The 18,974-nt window shown below is 31.4% G+C and overlaps 2 protein-coding genes across 21 annotated transcripts in view; both read left to right on the forward strand.

Annotated features, from left to right (window-relative positions):
- The first annotated feature begins 798 nt into the window (after positions 1–798).
- LOC148614226 (uncharacterized) lies at positions 799–10,879 on the forward strand. Of its 3 annotated transcripts, XM_088588162.1 has the most exons (3): positions 805–905; positions 6,882–7,786; positions 9,211–10,879. In XM_088588162.1, exons 2-3 carry the CDS (start codon positions 6,972–6,974, stop codon positions 9,230–9,232), a joined length of 837 nt encoding a protein of 278 aa, XP_088444288.1. In that variant the 5' UTR covers positions 805–905; positions 6,882–6,971; the 3' UTR covers positions 9,233–10,879. The 3 variants fall into 3 exon arrangements, with proteins under 3 accessions (XP_088444287.1, XP_088444288.1, XP_088444286.1); XM_088588161.1 differs by having other exon boundaries at positions 799–832; positions 6,882–10,879; XM_088588160.1 differs by having other exon boundaries at positions 6,882–10,879.
- A 3,990-nt stretch (positions 10,880–14,869) lies between these two features.
- LOC148614227 (adenylate kinase 9-like) overlaps positions 14,870–18,974 on the forward strand; it is a 30,609-nt gene continuing 26,504 nt past the window's right edge. For 16 of the 18 annotated variants that reach the window (XM_088588163.1, XM_088588168.1, XM_088588173.1 and 13 more), the window contains exons 1-6: positions 14,871–14,963; positions 16,614–16,763; positions 17,254–17,374; positions 17,707–17,856; positions 18,151–18,263; positions 18,671–18,778. In XM_088588163.1, coding sequence (XP_088444289.1) covers positions 14,946–14,963; positions 16,614–16,763; positions 17,254–17,374; positions 17,707–17,856; positions 18,151–18,263; positions 18,671–18,778 — 660 coding nt within the window. In that variant the 5' untranslated portion in view covers positions 14,871–14,945. Of the gene's footprint in view, positions 14,964–16,613; positions 16,764–17,253; positions 17,375–17,706; positions 17,857–18,150; positions 18,264–18,670; positions 18,779–18,974 lie in introns of all 18 variants that reach the window. The other 2 variants (XM_088588164.1, XM_088588175.1) reach the window with 1 other exon arrangement.

The following is an 18,974-nucleotide window of genomic DNA, read 5'->3' on the forward strand; positions in this document are numbered from 1 at the left end:
GTGGACTAATATTTTTAACATGTTAATAATTCGTTCAATATAATATCATTAATGATTTATCAACATGTTACTAATTGATATATTTATTGATATCAATAAATCATTTTTGCACATGTTGATAAAGATTTATTAACATTTTATCAAATATTTATTAAGAATAAATTCCACAATGGCTTGCCATGGTGGAATGAAAAAAAATCTGGATCAACAAACCATTCGGTTACATCAACAGGAATAGTGATGTCATCAGTATTGCTGTATTGTGTTGGAAATTGACTCCTTTTCTCTCTTTTCTGTAGCATATGAAGAAAAGGGTACGTTCATAGTTTTAAAAATCATATTAAAATGAAGGATGCTCATTAAAAAGTATATTTTTTCTGGAAGAATGTACTTGCAAATGCATGGAATGCAATCATTTCTATACCGATGTAATCATTGCCCTGAATAAGATTAAAAACAAATTATTGATGTTATCTAAAAAATAAGGCGCCACCTCCCGGTATCAAATATGCACAAGTTGTGATTATTTACAAAACTGAAGTCAATATTAAGGATAAATATTTAACCAAAGTAAAAAAAAATAAATAGTTAAATATTGGTTTATCTATTTATTTATTTATTTATTTATGTACATTTATGTACTTTTATGTACTAAACGCTCCCTGAAAAAAAACCAATGAACATAAAATCTCATATTTTAAAGCTACATGTAATACCGCCAAGATCGAAATAGGCCGAAAAATAAAAGGGACATTTGGACCATACTTTTTAATTTTGAGATCTTCCCTGAACAGAGCGTTTGGAAATACTTCCGGTTGCTGAAACGAGCCAAGTAAGCAGCATCAGCACAAGTTGTCTGAGATTGCAGTGGATAAGCTAATTTATTTTTACAATTAACGCTAAAGGTAGAAATTTGGAGCATTCATTTAGAAATGACAATTTAAGTAACAGCTGTTTTCTTCAAATATGTATTTTAAACCTAGAATGGCAAGATTAACAATAATACTAATAGAAATATGAATTCTCTGAACTTGAAGTCATGCCTATCGCCTGAATATAGCTGAAATACTGCTGCTCGGGTGTTAAATCCCAAAAATCAATCAATCAGAAGTCATGTCTTGAAGTACAAATAGTCTAATAATAGTCTAGATGCTGAGGCATTTTTAAGTCGCTAATAAAGTAATATTGTTAGCAACTTCTTGCACTAGTTACAATTATATGATATATCTGTACTTTACATTCGCTTATGATCATACCTGTTAACCTAGTCAAACCTAATTGTCGGAGATCTCCTGCAATCCATCATAAAGTTACGGGAGATTTTGTTTGACGACATTATCGACATATTTTGTTATGTTATCAATTAAATAAAACAGAGGATTTTTAATATTTTTTCAAAACCATAAATACATGATATATACGAATGAATCAACAAAATGAATTATACATGTATTCACAGAAGTGATGCTTGGTATGGCTTTATGATTTGGGTGCATTTAGTTCGTTTACATTAAAATTTCTTGGCAATTTTATTCATTATTTTGAGGGAATGGTTTTCTTTTTTTTCAAACAGTCAGTAAATTGATCAGCCACACGGAACGGCAAGTTATGTTTGGCCACAAAGTTCGTAAAATCTTGATATACAAAAAAAAAATTGTAACTATCCATTCGAAATTGTAAATCATGTTATTTGTCGATATGAATGAAGATAATTCTAGAGAGACTCATATGTCGATCAGCTGTTCCAAGCGTTTTGACGATAAAGCGCTTTCATGACCCACGACGTTCTTGACATAAATTAACGAATATTTGATAAATTCAATTATGGGAAGGTATAACAGGAGGAAGTCTTGATACTGGGAGATCGATGCTTCTCGCTTGATAGAGTTTTGTTGCTGGTCAAAAAGGTAAAATTATGGGAGACCCACAAAAAAAAAACGGGAGGCTAAACACCTACATTATGATTTGCATAATTACATATTACTACACTACCTAATGCTGCTGATCGGTACCAAAAAACTGTCAATTCTAGCTTCATACGAATGCATGATGAATCAGACCAGAACAAAAATGGATCATGACAAAATCGGCTTACACCAAATCAGACCATATCAGAATCTGACAATTATATTTATTTGAACAAGGATTTAAGGCTGTTAAACATATTTATGCCAATTATGAAGCTCGTTAATTCAATGAAAGTGGATTAATTAATAACATTGTCATAATGTGTGCATGCCCGGTCTATCAGGATTAAAATTGGGTTGCGCTTACATGTGTTCATAGAAACACATTTTATTGTAGTCCAGAAAATCATAATTGGAATAATGAGGTATAGACTCTCCTGACCTGTGCTTGATATTTTTTCTTAACGTTTTTGCAAATAAATACATGTGATGATGTTCCTAATTTCACTGCTAACGCTTTGTTAAATTCAAGAAGACGTTAGTGGCCAAGCTTGTTTACAACCACTGCAATTTCCTAATTCACTTAAGTAATGCTCGAAAGTAAATTAAACCATGAACCGGTTAGGTTTAGCAAAATTCAGAGTGGGTAAAAGTGTTCAGCATGATGAGATCTATCTGTGGTAAAATGTTCATGTAAATTCATGAAGCCATGTTGGAGTTATTGCCTTTTTTCAATATTTTTTGCTATTTTTGTTTTGTTTTAAACATATTTTATTCAATAAGATGAACTGGATTGGATAGCAGGCTTAAAGCCTATATATATCCTCTCCATACAAGGCAACATACAATTATGGAACATAAGGAATACATACATACATACATACATACATACATACATACATATAAAGAGGGATAACTCTTTTTTCTTTACAGATGACATCAAGGCTAATAAAAATGTGACCTTTTGTATTCTTTTCAAAGACATTTACTGCAATCTGTTTTGAAAATATAAAAAATATAAAAAAAATTCAAATAAGTTGTTATTTAGAATATCATATTTATGTCAGCTGAGGAAAAAATGTATGTTGTCCAAATCTTACCAAATATTACACTTCTTCACACATAAAATATCGATTGTAATGAAATTTGAGCCAAGTTTTTAAGAAATCTCAAAAGTTTTTATGTGTATCTTATCAGTTCCGAAAAAGTGCATAGGAAACTGAATCCCATTTCCGTCCCTCCAACTGCTAATAGCAATATCAGTTGGAGTTATTTTAAATTTATATAAATGCAATAAAATATACAGATTTAAGTCTGTCAACAAATCAAATCTACCATCAGCTTTAAATAAATGAATCAATATGTACTACTGAAATCTTTTGGTACTTTTTAGAAAATCTTGTACTGCCTGCATAATTTTCAAACATAAAATGTTCATTTCCAAATAGAAAGTTTTGCAAGGTCTCTGAAGTTGATAATGCTGACATGATATTAAAAAGTGGTTGTTATCCTCTATGGAGTCTCCACAGTGGGGGGAGAATGGATCCTCAGCCAAGTGGTGAAGATGCAGATGAGATTTCAGGCTGCTAGCTTCACACCTTAGCTGACCAATCCATATATTCTCTTTTCTGTTACCAATGTTAAAGTTACTTGAGAGCTCTAGGATTTTCAGAGTTTAATCTTTTTTTGAAAACATTAACCGAGGGACTAGTTTCCGTTGATGTTGCAAGTTGGTTCCAGAGACGAACAGTGGAAAGCATAAAACTCTTTGAATATGCTATAGTATTGTAAACAGGCAAATGCAAGTTATCATAATTATAAATTGCTATTTGTAACATTTACATTCAAAAATCTTCTCAGAAAATACTTGACCAATTTGAACCAAACTTGGTATGAATCTTCTTTAGGATATTCTTATTAGAACTGATATGGGGATTTTTTATCTGTCTAAAAATATGGCCACTATTACTAAATATAGAACATACGGCACAGATTGAAGTTTTTTGCATATATCTCCAAAACCTTTAAGTTTAGCCAAATTTTGACTGGGTAAAAGTGTTCAGCATGATGAGGTCTATCTGACAGTAAATTTTTGTTTTCATCTGTTAAACCATGTTGATGAAATTGCCCTTTTGCGACATTTTTTCCCTATTTTTAATGTTAATTCTTTCAAAAAATCATCTCCTCTTAATCTACCAGACCAATAAGTATTAAATAAACTTGGTACATGTATGAATATTTTTTTAGAGTATACTGCATACATCTGATGTTGGATTTTTTGATCTGTTGAAAAACATGGCCAGTTATTAATAGAACAAAGGGGTCAGACAGAAGTTTTTTATCATTTATCTCCAATACTATTTGGCTTTGCCAAATTATTTTCATGCCAAAATGATCCTTATTATAAGGCCTACAAAAGTCTGCATTGGATCAAGTTGTTTGATGACTTTTTGTTAGAGTTATTGCCCTGGAAAGGTGAAAAATGACGTTTTTTAACTTACCTGGCTAAAGGCCATGTGAGCTTTTGCAATTTTTTGGCATCAATCGTTCTTAGCAATTTTTCAAAACATTTCTCCTCTGACACTACTTGACCAATTGGAACCAAACTTGGTTTGAATGTTCCTTGGGCCAATGGGGTGTCCTGCATAGAAATGATTTGGAGATTTCTGATTTGTTGAAAAACATTCCAGTTGTTACTAAAAATAGAACATAGGTATCAGATAGTAGTTTTTTTGCATATACACAATGTATCTCCAAAACTGTTAGGTTTAGCCAAATTCTGACATTGAATAAAAATGTTATGCATGATGAGATATTGCTGTGGTTGATTATTTGTTTTTATCAATGTTGGAGTTGTTGCCCTTTTTTTGACGTTTTTTTGCTATTTTTATTGTTATTTGGCCCCCACCACAAAAAATGGTGGTCTCCCTATAGTGATTGCTTTGTCCATGTACGTGTCTGTTACTAACTAGTGTTTGGGCTGTAATTTTTTTGTTTTTTGATGTAGACTTTTGATATTTTGCATGTTGGTAGATCACCTAAAGATGATGTGTCCTATACCATGGATAGTGGCTTTTGACCATGACAGGGTTTTTGGCTGGATTTTGAACCCTTTTGTCACTTATGCAGTAAGAGAAATCTGCGTCTTCAGGAAGTCTCTGTGAAGTTGAATTCAGTCTCTACATAAGGCACTTTTATAAAAAATAGCAATGTTTGTTTGGTTTTTCAACACTAATACATTTAATACAGATAACATAAAATACAACACAATAAAATAAATATAGTCATAACAGTGTTGTTTTATCTCTATAAAAAATACAGTTTTAAACAGTTTAACAAGTCTTGTTTTTTAACGTAAAGCGAAATGAATATTACAATAATAGCACATGAAATGTGAATTGTTGTCAGAAGGGTATGAATAAGATACCTAATAGTGAAGAATTCTCCTATACTTAGCCTTATACCATAGCTCAAAAGCCCTTCTGAAATTGAAAGTTTTAAGTCCAGGAGAATGATCTTAAGAAGCATATTGGCTGAGGAGACCTTGAGCCTGTTCCTGAGATAAGTCTTGATCAGGTTATACCTGGTGAAACCCCTATCAACACATTGATAAATAAGTAAGACACAGCTAACATTGAACGTCACACATACTCCAACTTCAAAGGAAGAGAAAATAGAAAATGTATTGGAAAAATCAAAAGAAATATAGGTTGAGGGTATCAATTTTTTTATTGTACATGGAGGAATGTATATATTAAACAAATATTATTTCATCATGTACATGTACTAAGTCGTTTGTGTCTGTAGAGTGACATTAACCTGGAAGTTTCTCTCAAATGTAACCCTGAGTCACCAGTGAAGTCTTCGGTCTTTTGATTGGCTGAGCGAATATGACATTATTTTAATTAGTTTTATGCGTTAAAATATTAAAGTTTAAAGGAAAAAATATTTCCAAATTACTTGTATCTTCTTTCAATATAAATGCACATTTACACGGTTAATTAAGAAAATCTCTTCTTGGTTTTTTTTTTTTTCGTTTCATAAGCATCAATTTACTCATATATTGTGCATATCGGTCGCTGGTGACCAGAGTCTATATTTTAGCAATTCTAGGGTCACTTATGTACAGAAGCCGAAAACGGCCACACATTTTAAAAACATTTTCAGGGGGTTTTCTTGAAAATTTTAGATAATGAGTTGAAAATTCAAGACAGAACTTGTGAAATGTGCTTTTATAAAAATTTGTAAACAAAAAGATATTTGTGGTCATATTATGGGATCATGTCGTCATTGCTATCATCTGTAGATATTTGGTCACATGACAATAACTTGAGTATACCTTGTAACATACTCACTATAGTCAGTATAAGTGTAGAATCTTCTGCACTTTGCTAAACATTTTATTTTATAATGCACCAAAGATACTGTATGATTTAGTATTAAATAATTAAGAATACTTGAAGCTATTTTAATATACATTGTACAATTGCACTTTCTTAATTATGCATATTTTTACTGCTAACATGTACATGTAACTGTCCCTTGTAGATCAGATATGTATGATAAAACGAAAATCATTGCATTTATTAGTTTTGAATGCTGTATAAACACGAAACCAATATTAACATCTCAGGAGCCAGAGGCTCTTCCACGGATATCAATGTCTTTAAATGATACAGCATTGCAATACAATTTTGCCTTGTATTATTTCAACAACCTCAGTATACATGAAGGTGTATGTAATTCCAATCCCTTGCTTAAGATGCTAAATGATTTTAAATATTTCAGTGCTTTGGATTACAGGTTTGAAAATAAGCCATTTGACAATCAGAAATACAATAAGCCAGTTTTTTTAAAACTTACCTAAAGTTATAAAAATAAATGATTTTGGACTTTTACAAATCCCAACCACTGCTATTTATGAATTTTGGAAGCTGAAATGAATAAATTAATGCTTCTTATGTTCTTTTGCAGGGCGGAGAGTTGTCTCTACAGTAGGACTGCTGTCAAGTTCTTCATAATTTATGCCCTTGTTGTACTGAAGAAATATACAGGGAAGCAGAAATGTCCTCAAGTCAGACAGTCGAAAGTTATGTTGCTGAAATAGTGAGCAAAATCAAAGAACCTGACTACCCCTATCTGGGTGCTTTGTTTGATACTTTGAAAAAAATGAGGCAAAGTTCAAAGGTCAAACATTCTGATAATTACTGGAAAGTGGTTCAATGTCTTGGAGAAACTGGATCAGATGTGATGGTAAAAAGACTTGTTAGATGTCAACAAACTTCATGTAAATGTCATGTTAATAGCAATTTGAACTGCCTGTTGCTGATATTCACTGAAATGCAGACTTCAGTTGCTGCCCTTAAGCACTTCAATCTCTACAAAGAACAGATTGTTCCCGTCTTGTTGAAAGCTGTCCGACAAAGAGAAAGTTCAGAATTAACTCTAAATGCTCTGATTAATATATACAGGTGTTTGCTTGTTGGTAAATTTAGCATGGTCGAGCTACTTCTTAAGCACAACATTTTCAGAGATGTCCAAGAACAAGTTAAAAGTCGTTTAGAGTATTTCAGTCTTTTGTCAATGGAGACTGTACAGAGTTGTCTAAAAATTCTGCATGCAATGGCTGTTCTTGGTGGAACTAACACTCAAAGGAGAATTAAGTCCAGCCAAGCATTGAAAATACTTTTTGAGTATGCCAAATATTTAAAGGCCAATAAGTCAATTGAATCAAATGTTCTATTGCCATTTTGCAGGGATCAGCTGTATGTGAATTTTAATGAGCTATTCAGCATTTTGTATGAAGATACTGAGGAGAACCTGAAAGACTGTTGGCATCCAAAAGATAAACTAAATATGGAGTTAGCTAACCGTAACAGGTATTATTGTTCCTGTCCAACATGCAGAAAGCCTTGTTCAGACACTGATAAATTTCTATACTGTGGGGCATGTAAACTGGCCAGATATTGCAGTGATAAGTGTCAAAAAGAACACTGGAAAAATGGACACAAATCTACTTGTCTAAAGAATCCTATTCCAGAAAAAGAGTTGGTTCCCTTGTAATAATTTTTTTGCTTCAAAATGTTTAAGTTTCTGTATTAAGCAAGTCAGTAATGAATTTTTGTTGTTTATTTGGATTTGGTGCTAAATGCGGTAATGTGGTGCTTGATTTTTTAAAATTGTTAGACTTCAGATGTTAGGGTTGCAAATTTCTTTTTTTGCACATGTATCATGCAAAAAGTTACAAATATTCCTTTAATTTTTTTAATAGAAATTAGTATGCATTGGCAAGGTTATTCACATCTATACGGGGCCAATATGGATCAAACCAGGGCCAATACGGCATCATAACTTCGGGTCCTTTGACACTGCCATTTGGAATTAGATATTATCACTTCATTATCCTGCTGGATTATTTATGCATATGTACCTAAACATGTATATAACTAACCAAAAAAATAAAAAACTAAGAATAAGGTAAGAAAACTTGATTTTGATTTGGCATATCATTCAAATACAATCACAAGCTCTAAGGAGCTTCAGACCAAATATAAAAGCATACATTATGTAATATAAAAGGACAAACTAGAATCAAAGGATGTGCACATAGAAAACAAAAAATGGAATCCAACATAACTATGATATGCAAACCAATAATTTATTACACCTGGCAACCCTACTGTAATGCCTAAAACAAAAGAGTAGAATATAATTGCAATTGCACATTTGTATATCTAAAATGTGCTTTAAGAATTGTTATTTCAGGAACTTTGATCACCAGGACTAAAAGCTGCAGAAACACAAAAAAAATCTTCCATTTTATACAAAAAGGATATTTAAGACTGATTAATGCAAATAAACCTACATGTTCTTGGTAAACCTACTAAAACAACTGTTCTACAAATCATCTAGTTGAGTTGGTTAATAAAATTGTCAATAAATATGTAATTTCATATTGGCCCTGTTATAGGTTTCGGTCAATCATATTAGCCTTGACAGCCATATTGGCCCTCGGCAATGCCTCAGGACGAATACGATCGCCTCGACCAATATGACAGACCTCAAACCTATAACAGGACCAATATGAAATTACATATTTATTAACATATAATATTGCTTTCCTGGTACCCATAGCTTCATAGGTGGGTAGTTAAAACCCAGTTATTTTGTGACCATATCATGTAAATTTTTTATACGTGTACACATACATATATAAATATACCTCATTTATCCTTGTTATTTTAGTGCTCAAATGTAAAATGTTATATAATTGTATGTTTTGATGACTTATTTTTTATTGTAGCTCTATAATGTGTATAGTGTGAGTATATGAAGAGGTAAAAAAAAGAATATTTGTGAAACTTATCAAGCAGACAGTTTGGCAAAACTGAACAGTTTACTTATCCTTATAATAAGTAGATAAGGAAAAGAAAACATCCACAAATAGGTAGTCCAGGGGGCTATGACTTCGACTTGCCATCATAAAATCTGCTGGCATTGGGCCAAGGGGAGAGAGCTTATTTCAACCCCAGTTATGTAGTTTTTTTATTGTTTGTTTGCAAGTGAATATTTTAAACAGATGATCTTGTGGAAGGGATATGATTTTAGTATTTTTCAGTTTCAGTTTTTAAAAAAAAATAATAAATTACTATTTTATAGCAAAATTATTTTAAATCTGCACCTGATATTTTTTGTACCTCAAGCATCTTTCTTTTATTTGAAAACGGGGTAAGTATTGGTATTTACTCCTGTTCTTTATCTTAAGAAAAAATTGTTTCTCATAAAAATTGTTTTAGGAATATTAAACAGATTTTAAATAGTATTTATTTTTCCTGTGTATAGGGGGCCTTAATAAGGCCACATCCTTAACATCATTTTTTTTAATTTTTAGACCGATTTTGGCTTTTTACCTACAGGTTTCCTTGTGTAAATCTCTTTCTGTATTTTCAGTATTAGATTATTTCTCGTAACTTTTGAGTAAAAAGGTATCATGCAGGGCCAAAAATGTCATTTTTTAAAATTATTCATCTGATTTTTTTTGGTAAATTGTTTCTCTTCACAAGGGCTTTAAGAAGTATGCGAGCAGAGTTGTTCTATCATTAACCATTTTTGAGATAATGGGGTGCAAATTGATCCCAGAAAGCACCCTGAAAGCAGAACTTTTTACGTAAATTGAATTTCAAAATATTGTGCAATATTGTATTCCAAACCAGTTGTTGTGTCCATATTGAACTGTAAGTCCCTTCATTTCAGTGTGTCAAAAATAACCTTGTGTCCACACTTGCCCCAAGTAACCAGAGTTTAAATGGCTTCGATCATGTCATTCTGTGCAGCTTTTTATTTTAGTTGGAAATCTGATTATTTGCCCATGAATTGTTGAAAGCAAATGTACCAGGGTTGTATAAAATATTTCTTTGATATATCAATGATGCACCTGGTACATGACGATACATGTATATAAGTAGAAGTATATTCTACTATTGTGAAGGTTGATTATCATTTCTGGTATTTTTTTTATAGAAAGAATTATATCAATGAATGTTTTCATGGCTGATATTGCAATGCAGGGATAAGTACAATTTTAAAAGGACATTTTATATTTTAAAAGCATGTCTGACCACTTAGCTGTAATGGATTACCTTTTGCAATTTTTTCAAAAAGATAAGTAAAGAAATACAGTATTTAACATGATCAATGTCTTATTGGAGTAAAGAATGATAATTTGTCAAACTTGAATTGTATAATGTCTCACTGTTTTATTGTGATCTTTTATCCTACTACATGTAGTAATGTGACAGGTATATTGTTCAGGTATTTCTATGTAAAGAGTCATATCATTGTGTTCATGTGTTTTTATTAAAACACAGAGAGGTGTGTTCAGTGTATATTGTACACATGTGCATTTTCAAGAGGGCATTAGAATTACTTCGAATTGCTTATTTTTGTTGATAATAAAACATGTTTTATCTTGATTTAATCATTATCTGTCTTCTGTACCTCTTCCAAAATTAAGAAAAATACAAAAAATGAATACATTGGATTCCTGATCAGTCAGAGTAATTAAGAGAACCACAATTTAAGTGGAAAGGCTAAAAACCACTAATTCCACTTCCCACAGGCTTCTATGCTAATTTCACAATATTCAATGGCTTCTCTGGACTTTACCTTAGCTTTAACCTGCAGATGACTATATATCAGCATGATTCTACATATGTCAGCTCACAATCCTCAGAATGGCATGTGGGGTTAGCAGACTTGCAGTGCAGTACTGGTCACCGGAAGTGAAGTGTCTATAAATAGCATGGGAAATCCCAGTGTTTTCACAAGATAGGGGTATATTTAGAAATCATTATGGAGATTAGGCTTCACGTCACAAGAAGCAAAATGCACCTATAAAATGTACAGAAATGTTTTTCCTTTCAGAAACCGTTTAAATTTTTTAAATGAGATGAGAACTTTTTTCACAGCACTATGAGGAACAGGGGTAATTTCTGCGTAGGACTATTTTTGCGTACGTTCCAAATGCTCATTGGTTGAATTGGTGGTCTGTAACCGAAATCAAAAGAATGTAATCCAGGAACAAAGATCAGACATGGAAAACAGACACACACAACAAAGAACATAAAGTAGCTAAAATAATACATACAAAGTAACAAAAGTAAATGAGCAATTCAGACTCCACTAAAAACTGGGAGAGTATCAGTATGTCCTATTTGTGGTTGGGCTGCTGTGTAGATTCTTTGGCCAACATCTTTTTTGTGGTGAAGGTATTAGAAGAAATTATCTTTTTGTGGAAAAAATACTTGCGTTTTTGGAGAAATATTTGTTGTAATAATTTATTTTAAAAAAATGATGGATTTTATGTGCAAAGTATTGTTGTATTACTCATTCAGGAATGTTTTTAGTATAAATTAAAAAAAAACTACTTTTGCAATTTAGAAGAATTTTCATACTTTTACACGACTTAGAAAAAAAATGCAGTCATAGAATGGTATTGTACTGTTGTCATCATCGTTGTCCATAGACTTTCACATGTCCATGTAAAAACTGAGAATAAGTATATATAGATCTTCATGATATTGTATCACATACTTGCAGTTCCACACTTTAAAGAATGACAGAGCTGAAAAACGCAAAAGCATTTTGGTTGGCAGAAAATTATATTCTTAAGTTTCATATTTGAAAAAACGTCCTGCATCTTGCAAATGTTTCATCGATTTAAATTACATACCAGTTTTATTGGTTCAAATGCCAAAGGGTTTTGACACAAATTACTTAGTCTAACTCTCAAGGTTATCTCCATATATACCATTAATAATCATCAGGCATGCATGCTAATATTTGGTACCCTAATATGATAGTTAACAGAGGCGGATCTAGAATTTTGGGTTAAGGGGCATAAAATCAAGTTCAATGCTGAGCGAAGTGAGGCAAGAAAAAAAACATTGGGGTGTAGGGATTTGTAAATAATCAAGATTCCATGCTAAACAAAAAGAAAAAAAAGGAATTTTAGGGAGTGCATCAGGTCTGCCCCATCTGAATCTGTGCCTGGTTAAAACAATATTTTAAACTTTTTAGCACTATGATCTGTTCACTCTGGTTATAAATTACAATACAAAGGCTTTCATAGTTGCATGAACACACTGGTCTGCTCTGTACACTAAGACTTCAAACTGAACACTTAATTGTGACTCAAAACTATCTGAAATACAAAATGTTAATAATAATTAAAATAGTATATCAAAAATTATATTGCACTATCAAACTTAATTATATAGTTGTCATACAGAGCATTCTTTTCTGTCATCTTGCAAAATCATACAGAAGTATGTGTTTTCAATGATGAAATAGTGTTGGAGATGATGTAAAAATATTTTAAAATTACATGTTTTTAAAAAAAAAAATTGACATAAAAATTTGTAAGGGGAAGATAATTGTTGGGAAAATAATGCTATTGAAACATAATGGGAATTTTACTTTTTTCTAATTAAAAGAGAAATGTTTGGTGACCCCCAGCTTTCTTTTTAAATGTCAGATAAATGTCCTTTATACAAATGTATTGTTAAAGAATCCAGCTGCATGATAAAGGATGTGAATTCTGGTGCACCCTTGTAACTCGAAAAGAATGATTGTTTTATAAAAAATGTTGATCAATATTGGTAAAGTTTATCCAAAAAATCTTTTGCTACAATAATTAATCTTGTCAATTATTGGTGCCATAGCCTGAAAACCGATGAAAACAATTTTTTGCATGTCTATCTGTGCAATAGGAGAGTTCGCCAATCTCATTAGTGATGTCGTATTCACTAATTTGCATATCATTAAGTGTCAAATTGGTTGGCAAATAAACAACTAAATAAACAATTGACAATTTCATGATAAGAATCCCAATTTTCAAAACTTTATAACTGTTAGTTTATATCCAATTTTGGTTCTGTAAAATGTTTCATTTAGATAAAGTAATTCAAATTATGTATGTGAATTTATAACTGTTTACCTTGAAAAAATAAATTTGTAGTGATATTTATATGTAAACCTCTATTTTTGTTTATAATTATAATTAAAATCTTATGTACATATAGTCTAATTACTGAATATTTATTTAAAAATTCCATGGATAAAAAGAATTTTATTTGCAATGTTGGGAACCAAAAGAATTTTTCAATTATCTTTAAAAATGAAAAAGTTACGATGATTTAAAGTTGATACCCTATACCACTCAATGGATTTTTGCCAACCAAAACCAAATCACAGGTAAGTCATGACATCATGAAGAACTCTCCTATATAATGGATTTTATAAAGAAGTCAGTTTGGTAGTGACAAAGTTTACTTTAAGAAAATATGTTATGTGTTTTTCAGTTGATTTGATTGGTTTATTGTAACAATTTGAATATAGACGGTCATATATGCCCTTCAAACTTGGCCGCGAGATTGGGAAAATCTTAAAAAGGCTGGAAACATCAAATTTCGTGCAGTTTTTCACTCTTTTAACAATGGCAACATGCGTGTTGACTCTCGTGCTCATATATTTTGTGTATAATTGTCAGTTACACTCTCGAGTCAACAGATATGTAGCCACACAAAAACGTGTACCATCTTGCAGAAATGTTAAAAAGTTGAAATTTTTTTTGTAAAAGTTACATAAATGCACAGTGTTATTTCTGGAATAACGTCTTATCTCGTCAATGTAAACATGCGTGCAACTGGGGACACGTCCTGTCAAGATTTTTCCACTTTAACTGACTCAAAATGATATAATTTTTATATCAAATTGTGCCTATAACTATAAGCTTTAAGAATGAAAAACTTTATTCGACAGACGTGACACATTTTATAAATAATGAACTTTATTCACCGATATGTCCCTCTTTTTGTCGCCATTTTCTTGTCAGAGAAAGTTCGTCCTGTCAAGTTTTTCGCTTTATTTTTTTGACATTTTTAAAAAACTTTATATCAATTAAACACACTTTTATTCTCCTTTAAATTTTTGAATTCCATTGAGTAAAACTAAAGTTATAGCCAAAAATGTATCGGAAAATGCCTGTCCTTTTTTTTTTCTCTCGCCCTGTCCGACCGACCCAAAAACATCTTATATTCAGTGTTTGCGACCATGTTAGTCTACTACTAATAACTAGAAATCAGCTTTAATCAAATTATCAAAAATGACATAATTAAGGACCCAAAAGGGGTCCTTACCGAACTTTCTCCTTTATTTTATTTTATTTTTTGCGTACTTCGATAATGGCGGGAACTATTCGGAGTCCCTCAGGCCTCATTATTAAGGAATTTGTCTGGACCTTTTCGGAGTTCCTTTGACCTGGTCGTATTTGTTGGCAACTTTATGCTAAAATACCATATTGAGTGATCTCAACAAATTTGAAATAATATCTAAGTTCTCACCTCAACAAGTATAGTATATCAAGAATGTGAATATTCTTTCTTTCTTCAAAGCCAAGATTTAGCACTATCTAAATTAATAATTTCTCCCTATTTTCAAACAACTTCCGGTTGAACGTTTCTTGGAGACGAAAACAACATGGCGGATTCCACGATGGTAACATTTTAAATTTAACAATTAATGCCTTGTTCTGCTATTATTTTACGAGAAAACATAGTCCAAATTCATGACAAGCGTTCATATTATTCCGTTAAGTCCAATGTTTAGGGTTGCATAAAATAAAAAGGCGTCATTGTAATATAAAACAAATGATTTGAAAGAAATGCAATGAAAACAATGTTTACTAATTCAAACTCGTTCTGTTTTTTTTGTATCCTAATTCGCGCGCGGCATTTGGTTTTTCTGATTTTACAGCTTTTCTCGAGAGACCCTTATTTGCATTTTAAATAAAATATAAGCAGCTTGTTTTAATGATATTTGTCGGAAGTTCAAACAAAACAACAGTATTGTCAATAACCAATTTAACCTATGCTATGGCAGCGGTACATGTAGTTTTGATTTTGTGTCATTCTGAAATATTTGCACACCTTACCAAGTGGTTAGGTACATCAAGATAGGTTCAAATGAATATTTTTCGAAACCGTCGGAAGTAAAATGTATAAATTCTAATCGCCCATTATAGTTTCTAAGTTTCACAAAATATTGCTCTTTTTTTCATTTTCATTTCTGGTAATGAAAAAGTTCAGATAGAAAGTATTTCACTACCAGTTATTTTGTAATCTTCTCTAAAAATTTTCATGCTCAAATATCCAATAGATTGCAGATATCATGTCTAAAAAATGTTTAATATGGATTAGGCATTGCCTATATCAGCGAGTACCTTGAGCTGTACCATATTTGTACGGTCTGTGGAAGACAGGCACAAAGTGAAATTAATATTTTTATTCAGAAGTCTGCTGTTGTAAATGTTTTTCTAAAATTTTGAACATTTATTGTTTTTTTTTCAAAAAAGATCCCAGCCCCTCTTTTCCCCTCGTTTTCAAAATGGTCAAAGACTTCTTAGCACTTTGGCATACTTCACAATTTTTAACCCTTATGGGCATCTCTAGCTACATTTTCTCAGTTTAAGTGAGACAACTAGATTAATTTGTGCAGATACTGGAAATATTACAGTTCTCCACAGATGTTGGGAATGTTTTACACATCATGTGACATCAGTTTTTTGTCATCTTTCAAAATGTTCTTGCTCAAATATTCAAGTAATAAATTGCAGATATCAGTCTTCACAACTAACTGTACAGTTCACCGGCCAGAAATACATTTTTCAGAAATTTTAATATAGTGACTGTTGGCCTGTAGTAGTTAATTTTACAGGCTCACCTCCATTTTGACTAGCCTTGGGCCTTGGACTACTACTTAACTGTGAAGACTATCATGTCTAAAAAGTTTTTATTAAGAAACAATATAAAAATTCTGTTATCACATCATACAAGTATTTCTTCTGTCATGAAAATGAGATGATCTACTCTATTATCAGGAATGCAAGTTAAAAAAGATAAAAAGAAAATGAGTTCTCAGTGAACAGGTATTTTGATAAGTATGTATCAACTTGTTAGAAATATAAAACTAAGTACAAATGTAGAAGCATAGACTTTGGTTTAATTATTTTTTCCCTCTGCCACAGAGGTATATACAATAAAGAACTTGGTCTGCTTATGAAATTTTTTGTTGTGGGACAGGTGAATTACACACACTTGACTCTTAAATTACATTTAATAACATGTTGAATATATTTCATTTTTTCAGGCCTCAGAAGGGGGCCAGGAAGGGGAACCAAAGACAGTTACAATGAGAGCTGTCAGTGTGACTGAAAAGACAGTCCCTTCAGAAACACCAGTCAATCTTACTGCTGTCAAAGATTCAGAGCTTGAAATGGACCCCTATAATGAGGATGAGGTATTTTCAATCAAAGATTTCTATATCAACCAGTCTTTCAGAAGGTTTGTTGGACCGTTTGATATCGCCGGTAAAGATGTGACAGGACCGGTAAAAAATTGGAATGACAGACCAGAACTCCGGAAAATTTCCGATATTAGTCATTCTTGATTCAGGTCAAAATAGACGGTAAAACTTGGTTTGGTCCTGAAAATAGTATGTCATCACAGAATCGAATGTCCTGAAAAAAAAATGAACCTTTGGAAAGACTGATCAACTTGTTAAAGTTTTATTTTTTTGACGATTGATCAAATTCATAATGAAAGTCTTTAAATTTTTGAAAATTTAACCCCAAGATTATACATGTGTATATGTTAATTTTCATGCTTTTTCTTACCTTAACCTATAATTTGTTGTATTTGATGTGATTTATCTGATAACTTGCTTATACAGTTACAAGCATACATTTTGTACATTGTATGTCTTATTGATTTGCATTGGTGTATTTCAGACTGAACTCCGATTTTTACATTCCAAACCAACCTGTTTTATTGTAATTGGAAAACCAGGAGCAGGAAAGACTACTCTTGTCAGACGCTTAGCTGCAGAATGGAAGTGTGAATTGATTAATCGTATGTTTACTGAGTTTCTTAGTCAAGTTTTTTTGTACCATATTTGTTAGATTTGCCTCAAATTAAAACATTTGCTTAAGATGAGTAGTTGAATACATGATATGATAGATCAAAGAACCCAAACAATATTTTACATATCTAGTTTGACTGAATATTTTGATTGATATACAATTGAAATTTTGAAAACATAAGTCATTGTTAATTTTGAAAGTTTTTTACTTGTATTTAAGTTAATATATCATATTTTCATGTATTTGAGCTCTATGAAGACTTAGAATGGATAAAATAATCTCATAAAGAATTCATTTTGACATTTTTTTCTGTTATTGCAGCAACTGATATTATACTGAGAGCCATAGAAATGGAAACTGACAATGGAAAGAAGTGTGCAGAGATATTAAACAGAGGAGAGGCTGTCTCAGAAGATATGGTGCTTAAAATGATTGAAGAAAAAGTCAACTCTCCTGAAGTAGCACATCATGGTATAATCAAACTTTAATTTTTATTATCATAAGCATTTTTTCTATTAAAACAAAAACCTTGTATCAGTGTACTGTTGGTTAGTGTAAAAGTGTAAAAATATATTAACTAACTTTATTTTATGTTGTAATCTTGAAGAAGTTCTGTGGGTCATGCATATTATATGAAAGATTATAATTTGAAGCAATGTTTTTTTGTATTCATTGTTTGATATATAAAAAAACATTTTACAAAAAGAGTATGTTATTGTGCTTTTTGTCCCTAGATATTGATTGAATTTGTCTAATATATTCTAGGTTATGTTTTGGATGACTTTCCTAGTCTGTCAGAGGAGAACATGAGTATAAAAGATCAGCTTGAACTTATTAAAAATTGGAAACTTAAACCAGATTTTATCATAAATATTAAGGTAATAACTTAATTGAAATTGTCATTTCATTTGAAAAAGAGTAGTATAAGATTTCAGAAGTAAGTGAAGAATATACATGTTAGTAAAAAGAAAGGGTATTTGAAGCAGTGAAAAATATGTTTTAAAGTATTATCATGTTTTATCTTCGGCAAAATAAGTCAATACACAATAATTAAAAAAAATGTATTAACTAACTTTATTTTATGTTATAATCTTGAAGAAGTTCTATGGGTCATGCATATTATATGAAAGATTATAATTTGAAACAATATTTTCTATCATATTTCTTATTCTGTTTACTGTATTCGTAAAATTTTTAACACAAGCATCGAAGTCTTACATTGTAAGAATAAATTGCCAGAATCTCTAAAGTACATGTATCAGATTAGGTATTTATTCAATTTTAGATACCGGACAAAGATTTAGAAGTTAGAAGAACTGGACAGAAAATTGATCCAGTTACTGGTATTACCTACATTAAAGAAGTTTATGCACCAGAAAAGCCTCCTAAACAGGTAACCATTATTATAAATGTCATGTAAGTTATGTCCCTTTCTAAAGACACACCTTCAGCAGACTATACTATGATTCATTTGATACTCATGATGAATGCACTAAAAAATTACATGTTCAGTCATTAAATTATATTAAATGTTCATGTACTAGACTTTTCATCAAAGAGTTGCACTTATGGCAAGCTCATTTACCTAA

This window comes from Perna viridis, chromosome 6, assembly GCF_037379345.1.
Source record: "Perna viridis isolate PV_CMFRI_1.1 ecotype Kerala chromosome 6, ASM3737934v1, whole genome shotgun sequence".
NCBI lineage: Eukaryota > Metazoa > Mollusca > Bivalvia > Mytilida > Mytilidae > Perna > Perna viridis.